This window comes from Bufo gargarizans, chromosome 6 (genome assembly GCF_014858855.1).
Source record: "Bufo gargarizans isolate SCDJY-AF-19 chromosome 6, ASM1485885v1, whole genome shotgun sequence".
NCBI classification, from domain to species: domain Eukaryota; kingdom Metazoa; phylum Chordata; class Amphibia; order Anura; family Bufonidae; genus Bufo; species Bufo gargarizans.
In genome coordinates this window covers 352,355,801-352,372,657 of record NC_058085.1, presented here as the reverse complement: position 1 = coordinate 352,372,657, position 16,857 = coordinate 352,355,801, and the positions used below count along the sequence as shown (strand labels likewise).

At 41.4% G+C, this 16,857-nt stretch overlaps 1 protein-coding gene across 1 annotated transcript in view; it reads right to left on the bottom strand.

Moving 5' to 3' along the window:
- Positions 1–16,857, bottom strand: part of LOC122942211 (ovostatin-like) — a 168,264-nt gene that overhangs the window by 141,780 nt on the left and 9,627 nt on the right. Inside the window, exons 3-5 of the mRNA XM_044299711.1 lie at positions 14,623–14,779; positions 5,435–5,519; positions 740–878 (exon numbers count right to left, since the gene is read on the bottom strand). Of these exons, the coding sequence (XP_044155646.1) occupies positions 740–878; positions 5,435–5,519; positions 14,623–14,779 (381 nt within the window). The remainder of the gene's footprint in view (positions 1–739; positions 879–5,434; positions 5,520–14,622; positions 14,780–16,857) is intronic.

The following is a 16,857-nucleotide window of genomic DNA, read 5'->3' as shown; positions in this document are numbered from 1 at the left end:
GGTGCACTAAGTATAGTTGTGAACTTGTGACATCACAGCATTATGTCTGTAGCATGTATGTATGGACAGCAGCTACACTATATATCTAACTTACACTGACTATCTCCCACTAACTATCTGTATTATATATATGAGCTAACTAACTATCTAATGCAATGACACAGGAAAGCACAGAGCACAGCAATGACACTGCTGTCTCTCTCAGAACTGCAAAAAACTGCAAGAAATGGCTGCTGGGGAGGTTCTTATATAGTAAGGGGTAGGTAACTTTCCTATTGGTTGCTAGGGATGTTGCTAAGCTCTGACAAAGACATTGCTCTCATTCGCCCACAAGCAAGAAGCAGAAGATTACTGATGAAAAAAAATCTAGAATATTCGCAAATACGAATGTATAGCACTATATTCTAAATCTTCCCGAATTCTCGAAGTGGCGATATTCACGATTAAATTTGTGATTCGAATATTCGCGCCCAACACTAGTCATTTATTAACTTTCCTCTTCATATGGGACAGAAGGACCTGTTTTAAGGCTCCAGCTGCTGGGTGTGCCTTCAATCTCTGCATCGCTTTGAGACTCAAATTTTTTGTGAAGGTAGCCAAACTCAAAGTAAACATACAATATGATCCTGCTGATATATTAATATTTACCTATTGCAAGCACAAAGTGGCACGTATTGAAAGGCACAAAATGCAGAAAATCTAATGGATAGTGTTGTTCCTTTAAGAAATCTCTTCTTACCTTCGCATTCTTTACGTTTATACAGTTTTCTCCTTCTTCACTTTCACCGCTGGTTTCTTGGCCAAAGCTAGAGTAAGCTTTTTGCTTAAGACAGATATTAAGGTCAATCGATCCCTGTACTGGCTTTCCATAAGTGTATCTGGAAAGTTAAGACAGAAGGCAAAATTAATGCATGGCATGTGGATACGCAATGCATGCCTCTACAGTTCTACTTTTTTTTTTTTTTTTTTTTTTTATGGTGCCAAGCACTCCACTCATTTAACTAAGCTTGAAAAGAGTAAATGCCTGCCTGGTCCTAGTCTACTTTCTGAGACCAAGTGGAAAGATAAACTAATACAATCTGTTCACATTGTGCAGTGCTGCATGGCGGCTGTTGTTGCTTTTGAATCGTGGCCGGGGGATTGTGTAGTCAAGGGGTGCTGTTGAGCATCTGGGTTGCCCCCTGCAGGTACTGTTTTGGGGTGGAGGTTGCGATGTGGTGTAAAGCCAAATTAGTGTAGGGATAATGACCGTAAGGCTTTTTCAGTGTTTTGCGGTCCGTTTTTCACGGATCCGTTGTTCCATTTTTATGTATCCGTTGTGTTTCCGTTTCTGTTCCATTTTTCCATATGACATATACAGTATACAGTAATTACATAGAAAAAATTGAGCTGGTCATAAAATTTTTAATAGATGGTTCCGCAAAAACGGAACTGATACAGAAGACATATGGATGCATTTACGTATGTGTTCAGTTTTTTTTTTTGCGGACTTATTGACTTGAATGGAGCCATGGAACGTGATTTGTGGGCAATAATAGGACTATCTTTCAACGGGACGGAAAAATGGAAATGGAATGCATACATAGTACATTCCGTGTTTTTTGCGGAACCATTGAAATGAATGGTTCCGTATACAGACCATATACAGTACAGACCAAAAGTTTGGACACACCTTCTCATTCAAAGAGTTTTCTTTATTTTCATGACTATGAAAATTGTAGATTCACACTGAAGGCATCAAAACTATGAAATAACACATGTGGAATTATATACATAACAAAAAATGTGAAACAACTGAAAATATGTCATATTCTAGGTTCTTTTGCTTTGATAACTGCTTTGCACACTCTTGGGATTCTCTTGATGAGCTTCAAGAGGTAGTCACCTGAAATGGTTTTCACTTCACAGGTGTGCCCTGTCAGGTTTAATAAGTGGGATTTCTTGCCTTATAAATGGGGTTGGGACCATCAGTTGCATTGTGGAGAAGTCAGGTGGATACACAGCTGATAGTCCTACTGAATAAACTGTAAGAATTTGTATTATGGCAAGAAAAAAGCAGCTAAGTAAAGAAAAACTAGTGGCCATCATTACTTTAAGAAATGAAGGTCAGTCAGTCCGAAAAATTGGGAAAACTTTGAAAGTGTCCCCAAGTGCAGTCACAAACACCATCAACCGCTACAAAGAAACTGGCTCACATACGGACCGCCCCAGGAAATGAAGACCAAGAGTCACCTCTCCTGTGGAGGATAAGTTCATCCGAGTCACCAGCCTCAGAAATCGCAGGTTAACAGCAGCTCAGATTAGAGACCAGGTCAATCCCACACAGAGTTCTAGCAGCAGACACATCTCTAGAACAACTGTTAAGAGGAGACTGTGTGAATCAGGCCTTCATGGTAGAATATCTGCTAGGAAACCACTGCTAAGGACAGGCAACAAGCAGAAGAGACTTGTTTGGGCTAAAGAACACAAGGAATGGACATTAGACCTGTGAAAATCTGTGCTTTGGTCTGATGAGTCCAAATTTGAGATCTTTGGTTGCAACCACCGTGTCTTTGTGCGACGCAGAAAAGGTGAACGGATGGACTCTACATGCCTGGTTCCCACCGTGAAGCATGGAGGAGGAGGTGTGATGGTGTGGGGGTGCTTTGCTCGTGACACTGTTGGGGATTTATTCAAAATTGAAGGCATACTGAACCAGTATGGCTACCACAGCATCTTGCAGCGGCATGCTATTCCTTCCGGTTTGCGTTTAGTTGGACCATCATTTATTTTTCAACAGGACAATGACCCCAAACACACCTCCAGGCTGTGCAAGGGCTATTTGACCATGAAGGAGAGTGATGGGGTGCTGCGCCAGATGACCGGGCCTCCACAGTTACCGGACCTGAACCCAATCAAGATGGTTTGGGGTGAGCTGGACCGCAGAGTGAAGGCAAAAGGGCCAACAAGTGCTAAGCATCTCTGGGAACTCCTTCAAGACTGTTGGAAGACCATTTCAGGTGACTACCTCTTGAAGCTCATCAAGAGAATGCCAAGAGTGTGCAAAGCAGTAATCAAAGCAAAAGGTGGCTACTTTGAAGAACCTAGAATATGACATAGCCTGGCTTAAACTTTGTTTCATTGTCTACCTGTTAAATGCAACTCAAGTCCAGGTTTGGCATCCTGGTGTTCAGCTAAGCATTGGGGTTCCCTATGCCAGGCCCGCGTCAGGCAGCCAACCTGGCTCTGTTGCAACTGCTCAACGCACCTGTCGCTTCTGCAATCCGGCTAGTGCACTAACTACTTCTTCGCAGTAAAGGTAGTTTTTATATGGGATGTGCAACAGTCTCCACCCAGATGAGTGGAATGACTTGCACATCTAACATCTCTATCCCTGGGAAGTACAACCCTTTAAAGCTCAGACAATGTATTAAATTTGTGTGTAGTTATTGATGGGGGACTCTCTCTCAGGAAACAGATATCAGCCATTGTTAAATCTTCATACTTCCAATTGAGAAAAATTGTAAGAATCAAACATCTCATTCCAGTAGATAATTTATCCACACTGGTACACACCCTCATAAACTCGCGACTGGACTACTGTAATGACCTATATGTAGGCAAAGCAATACATCAGCTCCAGCTAGTTCACAATGCTGCAGCTAGATGAATAACCAATCAGCCTTGGCATACTCCCATAACACCCATCCTCGAAGACTTTTAAAGCCATGAATAACTTAGGCCCCAACTACCTAAAAGGACTACTGCAGCCCTACACTCCTTGTGGTACTCTTAGATTAGCAGGCTCAAACAAACTGTCCATACCCTTTGTCCACCACAAAACTTTTGGAGCCAGAACCTTCTTTCATGCAGCGCTCTATGGAATACATTACCAGGTCAAGAAGGTAGATGCCATCACTGGACTCTTAAAAAAAGACTCAAAAAGCACCTATTGAGTTTGGCATTTGAGGGCAAATAACTAATTTGTTTCATGAACTTCTTCACATGGTATTGTCATGAACCAATTGTCTACTCCATTACAAATGTTTGCTCTGGTGAGCCTTGCTAACACTCTTCCTCTTCCTCTACATTGATGATTAACCATTAAGAGGCCATAAATGTTGCCCTTCCCTCCCCCTTATACTTAGCAGCACATTTTAAGGCATAACTTCATATTGCTTGTTTAAAATGCAAAACATGACGGCCTGTGTTTCTCGGACCCTTAAATAGGGACCCACTCAAAAAAGGTCACCAAGAAGTGCCTGTGAGTGGACCAGTGAATTATGATCACAACTTGCACAAAGAACCTCATGTTCACGTCTATAAATTGTGTTTAGCAGCAATAGATCAATGCTTACCATGCTGATGTGCAATCCATGTCTTTTTGTTTTCTACAATTGCTGTGGTGGACCAAAAGAGTGTAATCTCACAGTCTGTTTCAGTGCTATAACCAGTATTCTACTTATTTGTATTTTATTAATGTCTTGAAAGAGATTAAATCAACAACTGGATTGTCCTAAGACTTGTCCACAGTTGGACAATTGCTTTGTATTAGAAGGGTCACCAAAGTATATACTGGCCACAGGAGACTTGGGTGCTGGGATCTCAGGAGATCATTACCAAAAGTTCCCAATAAATAATGACATTGTGTCTACTGGATTCCATGCACTACTTGTCTAATACATAAACATAATGATGTTCTGAAGAGATAGAGAAACACTTTGTAGCCAGTCTTTGCTCCAGCTAATTAATGGAGGTCCTGAATAAGGAGCTCCTCTCTATTAACTTAGAATGCCCTAATGGGTTCCTTGACAATAGGCTTTCTAAACCAGATAACCCATTCATTGAAATGTCAGGCCTTACTAGTTGTAAACAAAACGTGGTGAAAGCCATAATTTAGCATGTATGTACATTTATCAATCATGGAACTTGCGGACAGCCTTATGCGTTAAAGCAGCAAGGCCATGCATACACACTATACCAGAAGCAGTTAAGGTACAAGTTACTATGGCAGTGATCCAGTGAGTTGCTGGTTGCTGATTGACATCGCAACACTCCTAGCCATTTGCTGGGTCAGTGATTTTTCATGGACCCTTAGGCTTTAATGGGTTTATTTGGTCCCCATCATGGACCAAAGAGTTGCATGTTGCGTGACTAAAATCAATGGGTGCGTATGCTGTTCGCAGAAACAGAATCAGTGAAAAACAGAAGCGTGAACAAAGTCTGAGTTTACGCCATCGACAGGCTTAGCTAATCTGGGCCTTTTGTGTCTTGTCCTGTTATTGGGAGGAGTCAAGTTAAGCATTAACAAAAGGGAGGTTTGCTTGTTTGTCATCAGTCGCATCTTTTAGGATGACATAAAAATTCGCCAGTAGTGCATGTTCTCATGTTAGCACGGCACGCGCGCCCATACCTGTTACAGGCAATTTATCTGCCCATGTAAAAGGACCCTTACCTGCCACAGGCTTCCACATGAAATGACTTGTCTAGCAGGGTAACATCGGGTGGTGAGGTAATAATTACTTCAAACCTCTTTAGCACTGAAAGAAATACAAATGTATGATAATCACTAAATAAGAATTTTTAATAAAAGTAATATATACAAATATGACTATTTTACATTGTCCCACTGGGTTTTGTTGTATTTCATGTGTGTGAGAGCAGTTGGGGCTGGATTATTCAGAGGCTACAATGGGCGCTTGCCCTGTGGTCTCTACCATTTTGGGATCTAGGGAGCCTGTATCAACCCTGATGGGCGTTCAGTCATGGCATTCAGCCTGGAAGGGGTTGGAGCAGTGGTCATGAATGCAGGTAACTTTCTTAATTAAAGTATAAGGCAGTGGCAAGCTGATGTGGCTGCCTGATCAGGCACAAATGAAGGCTGTCAGCAGGACCAAAATGCATTGCATGCAATGTTTTTTGTCTGGCCAAAACCTGGCTTTTATGCTGGAAAGCGGCCGAATCACTGCCAGACCTCATTAAAGTAAATCGGGATCCGGTGTTGAACTATAGAATCCGACAACGCCAGATCCGGCAAAATCAAGCATGCTGCTCTCTGCTGAAAGAGCCTGCTGGATCTGCTGCCAGAAGTGTGAACGTGGCCTAAAGTAGTCATTGGCTCAGCTGTCTTCATATGGAGGCCATGTAGATGTGTGACACTACCTTTCCTATATGTGGCTGGGGACTGGTGTACAGAGATAGAATGTGGTCCATTTAAATGGGTTGTTCCATCTTGAACATTGGGGTCATATCGCTAGAATATGCGCCTAATGTCTGATAGGTGAGGGACCCACCTCTGGGACCCACACCTATCCTTAGAACAGATCTTACAAAGTACCAGAGGGCTCACCCTCCATTCATTTCTATGGGACTGCCGAAAATAGCCGAGCGGCATGGCCACCAGTTCATTCATTTCTCTGGGGTTTATCGAAATAGCTGAGACAGCACTTGGATATTATTGGCAGTCCCATAGAAATGAATGGGTGCTGCGCCCTCTGGAACTTTGAGGGCTCCGTTTCAAGGACCAGCACCTTCATTCTGGGACCTGCATCCGCAGACATTGGGGACATATCCTAGCGATATGACCTCAATGTTCCAGGTGGGACAAGCCCGTTAACAGATCCACAGGGTCTGTAAATGCCTCTACAACCTTCTGCCCATAATATCTTTACTCATTTTCTCATGTTTTCACAACCTACCATATTCCTCAACGTTAAAATTCTTTGTACAGAAACCAGGTAAGTTAATTTTATAGTTTCCATGAGATATCTGATCTGCCAAATAAAGCTAAAGCTCGCAAATCCATTTGAAGTAGACACCTTCAGCCACTGGGCTATACGATGTTTGTTTGAGTCCTATGGGAAATGAAATAAATGACAAAATTACTATGGAATAATAATCTAAAATGTACATTAAAGTAAAAGTGTATTTTATATCCAGCCAATTTTTTTCATGAACTTGGATGTCCTCTAGTGCAATGTTCCTAAGTCATAATTAGACCAAAGCAATCCAATAATCTTGCCTATGTGCTGCAAGTATCTCTTAGGGGATGTGGAATATACCCCCTGCGGTACACATACTAATACTAGTTATAAACCCATATCCACGGCTTTCGCTTTCTTCTTATATGACATATAACTATGCAAGTGTTTATTTCATACTTACTGTTATCTCAATCAAAGGAAACTGCAAAGGAAAAAATAGACTGATTAATAAATTGACTGATTAATATTTTCCTTATTTATTATAAAAATAACATTGCAGATTGGAAGCTCATTAGCTTAGCAAACATAAATACAGATACTAGCAATTACTAGGAGTAAAAATATGTAGTTATAGTTTCTCTCTTCTGGTAATTTGTCATCAGAAAATGACCTATTGTTTAAATCACATACCATAAGTTATTTTATTATTATTTATTATTTTTAAATAATTTATGTTATTTTTTATTTGTAATTATATTAATAACAAATCCTCAAATTCTGCAGTTTAAACTCTGGCCAGTAAGGTTAATAATAGGCCCTATTTGATCTTATAGACCAGGCATCCTCAAACTGCGGCCCTCCAGCTGTTGCAAAACTACAACTTCCAGCATGCCCGAACAGCCTACAGCAGGGCATTGTGGGAGTTGTAGTTTTAGAACAGCTGCAGGGCTGCAGTTTGAGGATGCCTGTTATAGACCACTTCATTATTATCATTGTAGTCAGGATTACAATGACAGATATCACCTCTATATAAGGATATAACACAAAGATATAAGGATAACACAAAATAACACAAGATACACTATTCACAGTAGATTGTCAAAGCTTATCTACTCCATCCCTGTAAAATGACCTCTGCATGGGTCACAGAGCATGCCTAGAAAATTCTCCTACAAGTTAATTTTGTCTGTGGCCCATATAAACCTCTGTGAAGTATATCAATAAAAGCTGTTAATAACTCATCAGGCAAAATGGCCGCCCCTATTATCATATTTAGAAAATAGAATAAAAAATAAAGAAAATATAGACATAGACAAATTAGAAAAAAGAATATGTGTCACTATCTGGTTTTAACTAACAGAGAATTTGTAGCATATCCCCCTTAAAGGGACACTGACAGGCCCAAAAAGCATATTTAGGGGTATATATGACAGTATAGGTCTTATAAAGGGTATTAGAATATATTCACTGAGCGCGTAAAGCAGACGCAAGATGCGATCCCGGCCAGTGAGGGTGCCGGGCGCATGCGCTGAAGATGGCCGGGGACAATAGTACAGCGCTTCAGAGTAGCCGCCCAGCTCAGTGAATATTGATGAGCTGGGCGGCGCTTCAAACGGCAGTTGTGGCGAGGCTGGCTGGGCGCAAGTTGATATGAAGCACCGCCCCTTGGGCAGATTGAACGCCAGGAAAGCAGGTTATAAAACTTCAGATTACTGTATTTATGAGGTGGACAGGGGGGATACTTAGATGATTCTAATACCCTTTATAAGACCTATACTGTCATATATACCCCTAAATATGCTTTTTGGGCCTGTCAGTGTCCCTTTAAAGAGAAAGTTTATGAAAAAGTGTGTAGTGTAACTCTAGGGGGTACAGAGTTAATAGTCACATCGGGCCTCATAAGGACGGCACAAAATGCCTATTCTTGTTTGCAATTGCTCTATATTTTTTGCGGGGCAGCGGAATATGTGCTGTCTGCATCTTTTGCAGCCCCATTGAAATGAATGGGTCTGCACCCATTCTGCAAAACTGTAGAACAGATGCGGACTCATACATACGGTCTTGTGAATGTAGCTTTACCCTGGAGTTGCAAGTTGTGGCTCTTATTGCTCAGTGATGACTCAAATTAAGCCTGACTAGTTAAAGCACAAGTGGGAACTGAGATAGTTTTTTTTTTTTTGTGACACATTGTACTTTATGTTAGTGGTAACTTTTGATTAAAATATATTAGTTTTCATTTATTAGAAAAATCCCAAATTTACCAAAATGCTAAAAATGAGCAATTTTTAAAAATTTGAGTTTCTCACCTTTTAAGCTAGTAATACCTCACAAAATAGCTAATGTTGCATGACTTTATACTTCAGGTTGGCATTATTGTTCAAGCATATTTTTTTTCTTTGGTTGACGATGGTAGACTTAAATTAAGCATTTTCTTTTAACATTTTCAAGAAAATTTCTGAAAATGTATCTTTTTTTAGGGACCATATAATTTCCAAAGTGGCATTAAGCAACCTAAAAAGCTGGGCCACTTAAATTACCTAATTTTAAATACTGCAGCCCCAGAAGCATTCAAAACTTAATTTTCACCCACAAGTGTTTGTAAAATTTATTATATTTCGGCTGTGAAAGTTAACAATTTAACCTTTAGAATACCAGATGTTTGTCTATTTTTGTGGTTTCATTCTTCTTCTCTATCTTCGGCCTTTTTTACACTTGCGTTGTCCGGATCCGGCGTGTACTCCACTTGCCGGAATTACACGCCGGATCCGGAAAAACGCAAGTGTACTGAAAGCATTTGAAGACGGATCCGTCTTCAAAATGCATTCAGTGTTACTATGGCAGCCAGGACGCTATTAAAGTCCTGGTTGCCATAGTAGTAGTGGGGAGCGGGGGAGCGGCATACTTACAGTCCGTGCGGCTCCCGGGGCGCTCCAGAATGACGTCAGAGCACCCCATGCGCATGGATGACGTGCCATGCGATCACGTCATCTATGCGCCTGGGGCGCCCTGACGTCACTCTGGAGAGCCCCGGGAGCTGCACGGACGGTAAGTATACTGCTCCCCCGCTCCCCACTACACTTTACCATGGCTGCCAGGATTTTAGCGTCCTGGCAGCCATGGTAACCATTCAGAAAAAGCTAAACGTCGGATCCGGTAATGCGCCGAAACGAGGTTTAGCTTAAGGCCGGATCCGGATTAATGCCTTTCAATGGGCATTCATTCCGGATCCGGCCTTGCGGCAAGTCTTCAGGATTTTTGGCCGGAGCAAAAAGCGCAGCATGCTGCGGTATTTTCTCCGGCCAAAAAACGTTCCGGTCCGGAACTGAAGACATCCTGATGCATCCTGAACGGATTTCACTCCATTCAGAATGCATTAGGATAAAACTGATCAGGATTCTTCCGGCATAGAGCCCCGACGACGGAACTCTATGCCGGAAGAAAAGAACGCAGGTGTGAAAGAGCCCTTCCTTGAGCCATAACTTTTTTATTTTTACGTTCACACAGCTGGCTTATTTTTTGCGGGACAAGTTGTACTTTCTAATGCCCCCATTTAATATGGCAATGTAGTGGGAAGCGGGAAAAAAATTCCAAATGGGGTGGAATTGGAAAAAAAAAGCAATTCCGCCACCGTTTTACAGGTTTTGTTCCCACTGCATTTGTGGGAAAACGGACCGGTGACACTCATTATCTGGGTGAGTACTATAACAACAATACCACATACGTATATTTTTTTTATGTCTAAATAGTGTAAAAATAAATGTAAAGTTTAAAAAAATAAAAATATTTTCATCACCATATTCTGACCCCCATAACCTTTTTATTTATAGTTAAATCTACTGAGCTGTGTGGGGGCTATTTTTTTGTGGGACAATCTGAAGTTGTTATTGATACCATTTTGGAGTGTGTTTGACTTTTTGATCACATATTACATTTTCGGGGTAAGAGAAGCAATGAAAAAATTGGCCATTTTTACCTTTTTTTCTGTTATTTAGTCACTGTATTGGAAAAATATTTTTACATTTTAATAGTACAGGCATTTTTGAAACAACGGAGTCTCGCTGGCCACGGCGCCTGCTGCATATGCGAGCGGGCGCCATGTTTTCCCATTGGACCAGCACCGTAAATGCACATCAGGGGTGTCAAACTCGAATTCATCGGGGGCCGCATCAGCAGTTCGGTCACCCTCAAAGGGTCGGTTGTATCTGTAGGACTATGTGTCCACTCTTTATTATCATAAATTATTGTCACTGCATTCAATTATTACTGTTTTTTGTAATAATGTAAGTAATAACTAGCTCTGAAAGCTTGACCTGCAAGCGCTGACTGGGGTCACATAGCATTATACTGATTTATGATGCTATGTAACCCTTACAGTTCTGGAATGTGTTGGATAACACTGACATAATGCTGTCAGTGTTATCCAACACATTCCAGAACTGTAAGGGTTACCGTATTTTTCGCCCTATAAGACGCACCGGCCCATAAGACGCACCTAGGTTTTTGAGGAGGAAAATAAGAAAAAAAATATTTTGAACCAAAAGGTGTGCTTTTGGTGGGTTTTGAACTAATTGTGGTCTGTGGGTGGCACTGTTAGGGGGGGGGGGATCTGTGGATGGCACTGTTAGGGGGGATCTGTGGGTGGCACTGTTAGGGGGGATCTGTGGGTGGCTCTTGATCTGTGTATGACAGTTATGGGGGATCTGTGGATGACACATATATAGCATCTTATGCTATGTGTCATCCACAGATCCCCACCATAAGTGTCCCTGTAGTAGTGAATGACCCTCAATACACGGGCTAGGGGCCGGCGTCTGCTTTTATAATGACAGAGGGGCCCGTGCAGTGACTGTATTCTACTACACGGGCCCCGCTCACTGTATAATCGTATCTCTAATAGTTAATGGTTACCGTATGTATATAATCGGATAAGGAGCGCTGTGTATTACCGGTACTTACAACTACAAGCGCTCGCCGAGAGGAGGCAGGCCGGGAGGACAGGCACTGGCAGCGTGAGTCATACTTCATGCGCCCATGCTGCCTGCTTCATTCATAAAGTGGGCGGCGCAGGCGCGTGACTTATGACTCACACTGCCAGCGCCCATCCTCCCAGCCTGCCTTCTCCCTCCTCTCGGCGAGCGCTTGTAGTTGTAAGTACTGGTAATACACAGCGCTCCTTATGCGATTTATTATCACTTCCTGCAGGAAGTGATGATAAAAGGTGAAGGCTGGCGGCCGGCGGCGGCTACCCAGGCCACACGACGAGGTCTGGCGGGCCGGATTCGGCCCGCGGGCCTTGTGTTTGACACCAGTGATGTACATAGTAGTGAAAGGGTTAAATTCCTATAATATGTAATTTTAGCTCAAAATGATTCATTTTCACAAGGGTGGAAAAAACTGAGCACGGAAATACCCCATATTTGGTCATACACTGTCTGGGCACATGGCAGGCCTCAGAAGGGAAGGAGCTCCATTTGGCTTTGGACATGGATTAAACTTTTTTTGTCAACTGAGTTGTATTAGGGTCCATTTTATGTGGGATGAGCTTTATTTTTTATTGGTACAATTTTGGGATATATATGACATTTTGATAGCTTTTTATTACATTTTCCAGGGGATGAGTAAATGTGTTTTATAAGTGTTTTATTTTTGATAGGGCTCATCATGTGAAGTGTAATGTAATTATTTGTGTCAATAAAACACTTACTGTTTGATCCGTAGCATGAATATGATGGTCCACAGAGATCAGCTGGAACTTCACTGAAAGTAGTAATAAAAGAAGTCAGAAAAGCATCAAATTGACCCATGAGAAAGATCTTTAACCCCTGGGCATCGTAAAACAAGTTTAATTTTTCACTTATGTTTTTTCCTCTTCTTCTTCCACAGGCCTTTCCCTTAGTCATATTAGGAATTGATTTTTGCAGTACAACTTGTAAATGTTGATGGCATCATTTACACATATTTTTGGGGCTATAAGACACAATTTCCCCCTAAAAATGGGAAGAAAATGACTGTACATCATATAGTACGAATATGGCACATAATATGGCACATAAAAAGCTCTTGTGCAACCAATTGCCTTCAGAAGTCACATAATGACTTGAAATGATGTCCACCTGTGTGCTATCTAAGTGTCACATGATTTGTCATTACATATACACACCTTTTTTGAAAGGCCACAGAGGCTGCAACACCTAAGCAAGAGGCATCACTAACCAAACACTGCCATGAAGACCAAGGAACTCTCCAAACAAGTAAGGGACAATGTTTGTATCCAAATCTTTGATGATCCCCAGGAGCACCATCAAAGCTATCATAACTAAATAGAAAGAACATGGCACAACAGCAAACCTGCCAAGAGACGGCCGCACACCAAAACTCACAGACTGCGCAAGGAGGGCATTAATCAGAGAGGCAGCACAGATACATAAGGTAACCCTGGAGGAGCTGCAGAGTTCCACAGCAGAGACTGCAGTATCTGTACATAGGACGACAATAAGCCGTACGCTGCATAGAGTTGGGCTTTATGGCAGAGTGGCCAGAAGAAAGCCATTACTTTCAGTTAAAACAAAAAGGCACGTTGTGAGTTTGCGAAAAGGCATGTGGGAGACTCCCAAAATGTATGGAGGAAGGTGCTCTGGTCTGATGAGACTAAAATTGAACTTTTCAGCCATCAAAGAAAACGCTATGTCTGGCACAAACCCATCACATCACCCAAAGAACACCATCCCCACAGTGAGACATGGTGGTGGCAGCATCATGCTGGGGGGACTGGGAAACTGGTCAGAGTTGAGGCAAAAATGGATGGTGCTAAATACAGGGATATTCTTAAGCAAAACCTGTACCACTCTGTGCGTGATTTGAGGCTAGGACGGAGGTTCACCTTCCAGCAGTACAATAACCCCAAACACACTGCTAAAGCACCACTGGTTTAAGGGGAAACATGTAAATGTGTTGGAATGACCTAGTCAAAGCCCAGATCTCAAATCAATAGAAAATCTGTGGTCAGACTTAAAGATTGCTGTTCCCAAGTGCAAACCATCCAACTTGAAGGAGCTGGAGCAGTTTGGCAAGGAGGAATGGGCAAAAATTCCATGTGATTGCCGCAAAAGGTGGCTCTACAAAGTATTGACTTTAGGGCGCTGAATAGTTATGCACATTGACTTTTTCTGTTATTTTGTCCTATTTGTTGTTTGCTTCACAATAATAAAAAAAAAACATCTTCAACGTTGTGGGCATGTTCTGTAAATTAAATGATGCAAATCCTCGAACAATCCATGTTAATTCCAGGTTGTGAGGGGGTAAATACTTTTGCTAGGCGCTGTAAGTCCCACAGACCTTACTAGAGAGAAACAAGCAGAAGTACGTCTGCCTCACTACCCTGCCACCAGACCCCGCTGAGGAAGGTCGTATTAGACCGAAACGTCCGGGAATTATGTCTCATGTGGCTATATACTAATGATGTACAAATGATTTACTCTAGATGTATACAAATGATAATCTGCAAAAAGAATAAAATTTATAAAAACATTTGCACAAAATTTTTGGGGGAGTGCCGTGGATTAACTTTATACTGTTCAACCACTCTCACAGGCACCCACACTGTATCCAAGGTGTGCGGAGTACATATTTATTCATTGAACAGGCGTAGTGATATCATACGTTACCACGCACAGGATTTCAGCTGAGATCTTTAATCAAGATGGCTGGCCCCTCGCAAGCAAATGGAGGATGTAAGTATGATATATATATATATTTTTTCCCACTATTTAAAGTTAAATCGATTCCCTACCACAAAGCACAAGGAAATTCGGATCATATTCCATTTAGTTGGATTCGATTCGCTCATCTCTAATCATTATATTCACACTATGAAAATCATATTATATAAAAGATTAACCCCTTACCAAAACAAATACAATTGATACTTGTTAGACCTCACCTGTATCACCCGGTTTATAGATCACTTTATCAGTTTTTATTATGCACGATTTCATTTGCATAAGGACAACCTTCTTGCTCTCATCCACATCAATGTGATCTCCATGTGCAGTCAGATGAAGTGACCAGACTGATAGATTTTCTTCAATGACAGGAACCTAAAATGAAAAAAGAAAAGGAAATTTGTGTTTTTTCGGCATCAATTCCCTGTTCTTTAAACTTTAGAGGCTATGCACTTCTCTATGGCTAGTTAGAAAACCCACACAGATAGTTTATATATATATATATATATATATATATATATATATAGAAAAGAAAAAGGAGATGGCAGCACCGTCACAGTAGAAAAAATGGATGAAGGGTGCACAGGCCCAGCATGGATATAAGCCAATCCAGTAAAATATAAAAGATGAAAAAGGGCAGCACTCCAATGGATAAAAATGAAAATAACTTTATTTACCCATAAGGCTGTAGCGACGTTTCGGCTCCAATACAAGAGCCTTCCTCAAGCAGCTTATATAGTATATATTTGTATAACTTGTTTAAGGCTCATTCTGGCTGGACTAATTTTTCCCTCACATTATACACTGCTCGTTTCCATGGTTACAGACCACCCTGCGATCCATCAGTGGTGGTCAAGCTTGCACACTATAGAAAAAAGCGTCAGCCTCCCTGGTGGCCCGGACCGTGAGAACGCAGATAGGTTGGTGTTTTTTCCTATAGTGTGCAAGCATGACCACCACTGATGGATTTCAGGGTGGTCGTAACTAGAGATGAGCAAATTTTTCAAAAATTAGATCCGCTGGTTCGCCAATTTTTTGGGGAAAACTTTGTTTCGATACGAATTTATTTGTGGCGAATCGCGTTAAAATGGCTATTTCCTGGCTGCAGAGAGCCTTTACAGTGGCGTAGAACACTGTGCCTTGCAGTAACACACATAGGGAGTCTGCTTTGGTAGAAAAATAATACTGTGAGTCTGTATGACATACAGATGACGTAGCTCTTAGAATCACTGCACACTTCACTTATTGTCACGATCAGTGGAGAGGGAAAACTCCACACTATACACAGGAGGGAAGGGGATCAGAAAATGGGCCTGGAAACTAAGGAAGAAACAGGTCACCTCCTAAACAACCCTAATCCGGGCCCTAACTACCTATCAATATAAATAGACCTTGAAGGTAGGAATATTCATATGCTATATACCTAGGCCCTTATATCCCTATAAGGCCCTGGAATGAGGTTAGGACCAGAGACAACCCATTCCTCCCCAGATGGACGAATGGAAGTCTCTGTCTCAGGCCCAGATACAAACAATAGGGAATATAACAAACACAAAACAATTAGAACAGACAAGACTTATCTGAAAGTAGGAAACTGGCAACTCCAGAAGCACCACAGAGTACAACCAACCAGCTACTTAGAAGGCAGGAATATATCACTGAGCGTAAACCCCTAAAATGTAACTTTTAATAATATTCAGATAAAATAATAACCAAACCCCAAAACTCTTATATATATTATAAAGATAAAATAGCCTAATGCCTGATGCCTGATGCCTACACTCAAGATACAAAAGTCAATGTAGTACATACATTATATTATACAGCAGCAGAGAACAGTATTTTATGCTAGTAGGGACACCTAGGGTCTTTGAGGGTTTAGCCACAAGAAGTGGGGTGTTCTGGGTGCTCTGCTTTTAGGCCGGGGTTGCCGGCAGGGACAACTCAGGGAGAGGACATCTTCCCAACCCCATTTCTTTGGCTGCTGGCCTACAGACCACCCGGTGACAAGTAACCGTGAGTCCTTCAATATCTAGAGACCACCTGTTTACAAGTAACCATGAGTTTTTAAAACAAACAGCCTCTGGTTATTTAACTGCATGTTCCAAGTTCTATCAAATGTGCAGACGTTATGCTGGTTACTGTTCTCTGCTGCTGTATAATATGATGTATGCACTACATTGACTTTTGTATCTTGAGTGTAGGCATCATATATTAGGCTATCTATTTTATCTTTATAATATATATAAGAGTTTTGGGGTTTGGTTATTATTGTATCTGAATATTATTAAAAGTAAAATTTTAGGGGTTTACGCTCAGTGATATATTTCTATTCCCCCCCTATGCAAGTGCATCTCGCATTCCTGTGATTAGTTAGAAGGCAGGAAGAAAATCTATAAACAGCACCTCCAAGAGTGAGAAGCTGCTACTTATGGGAAAAGGTAGTTTACCAA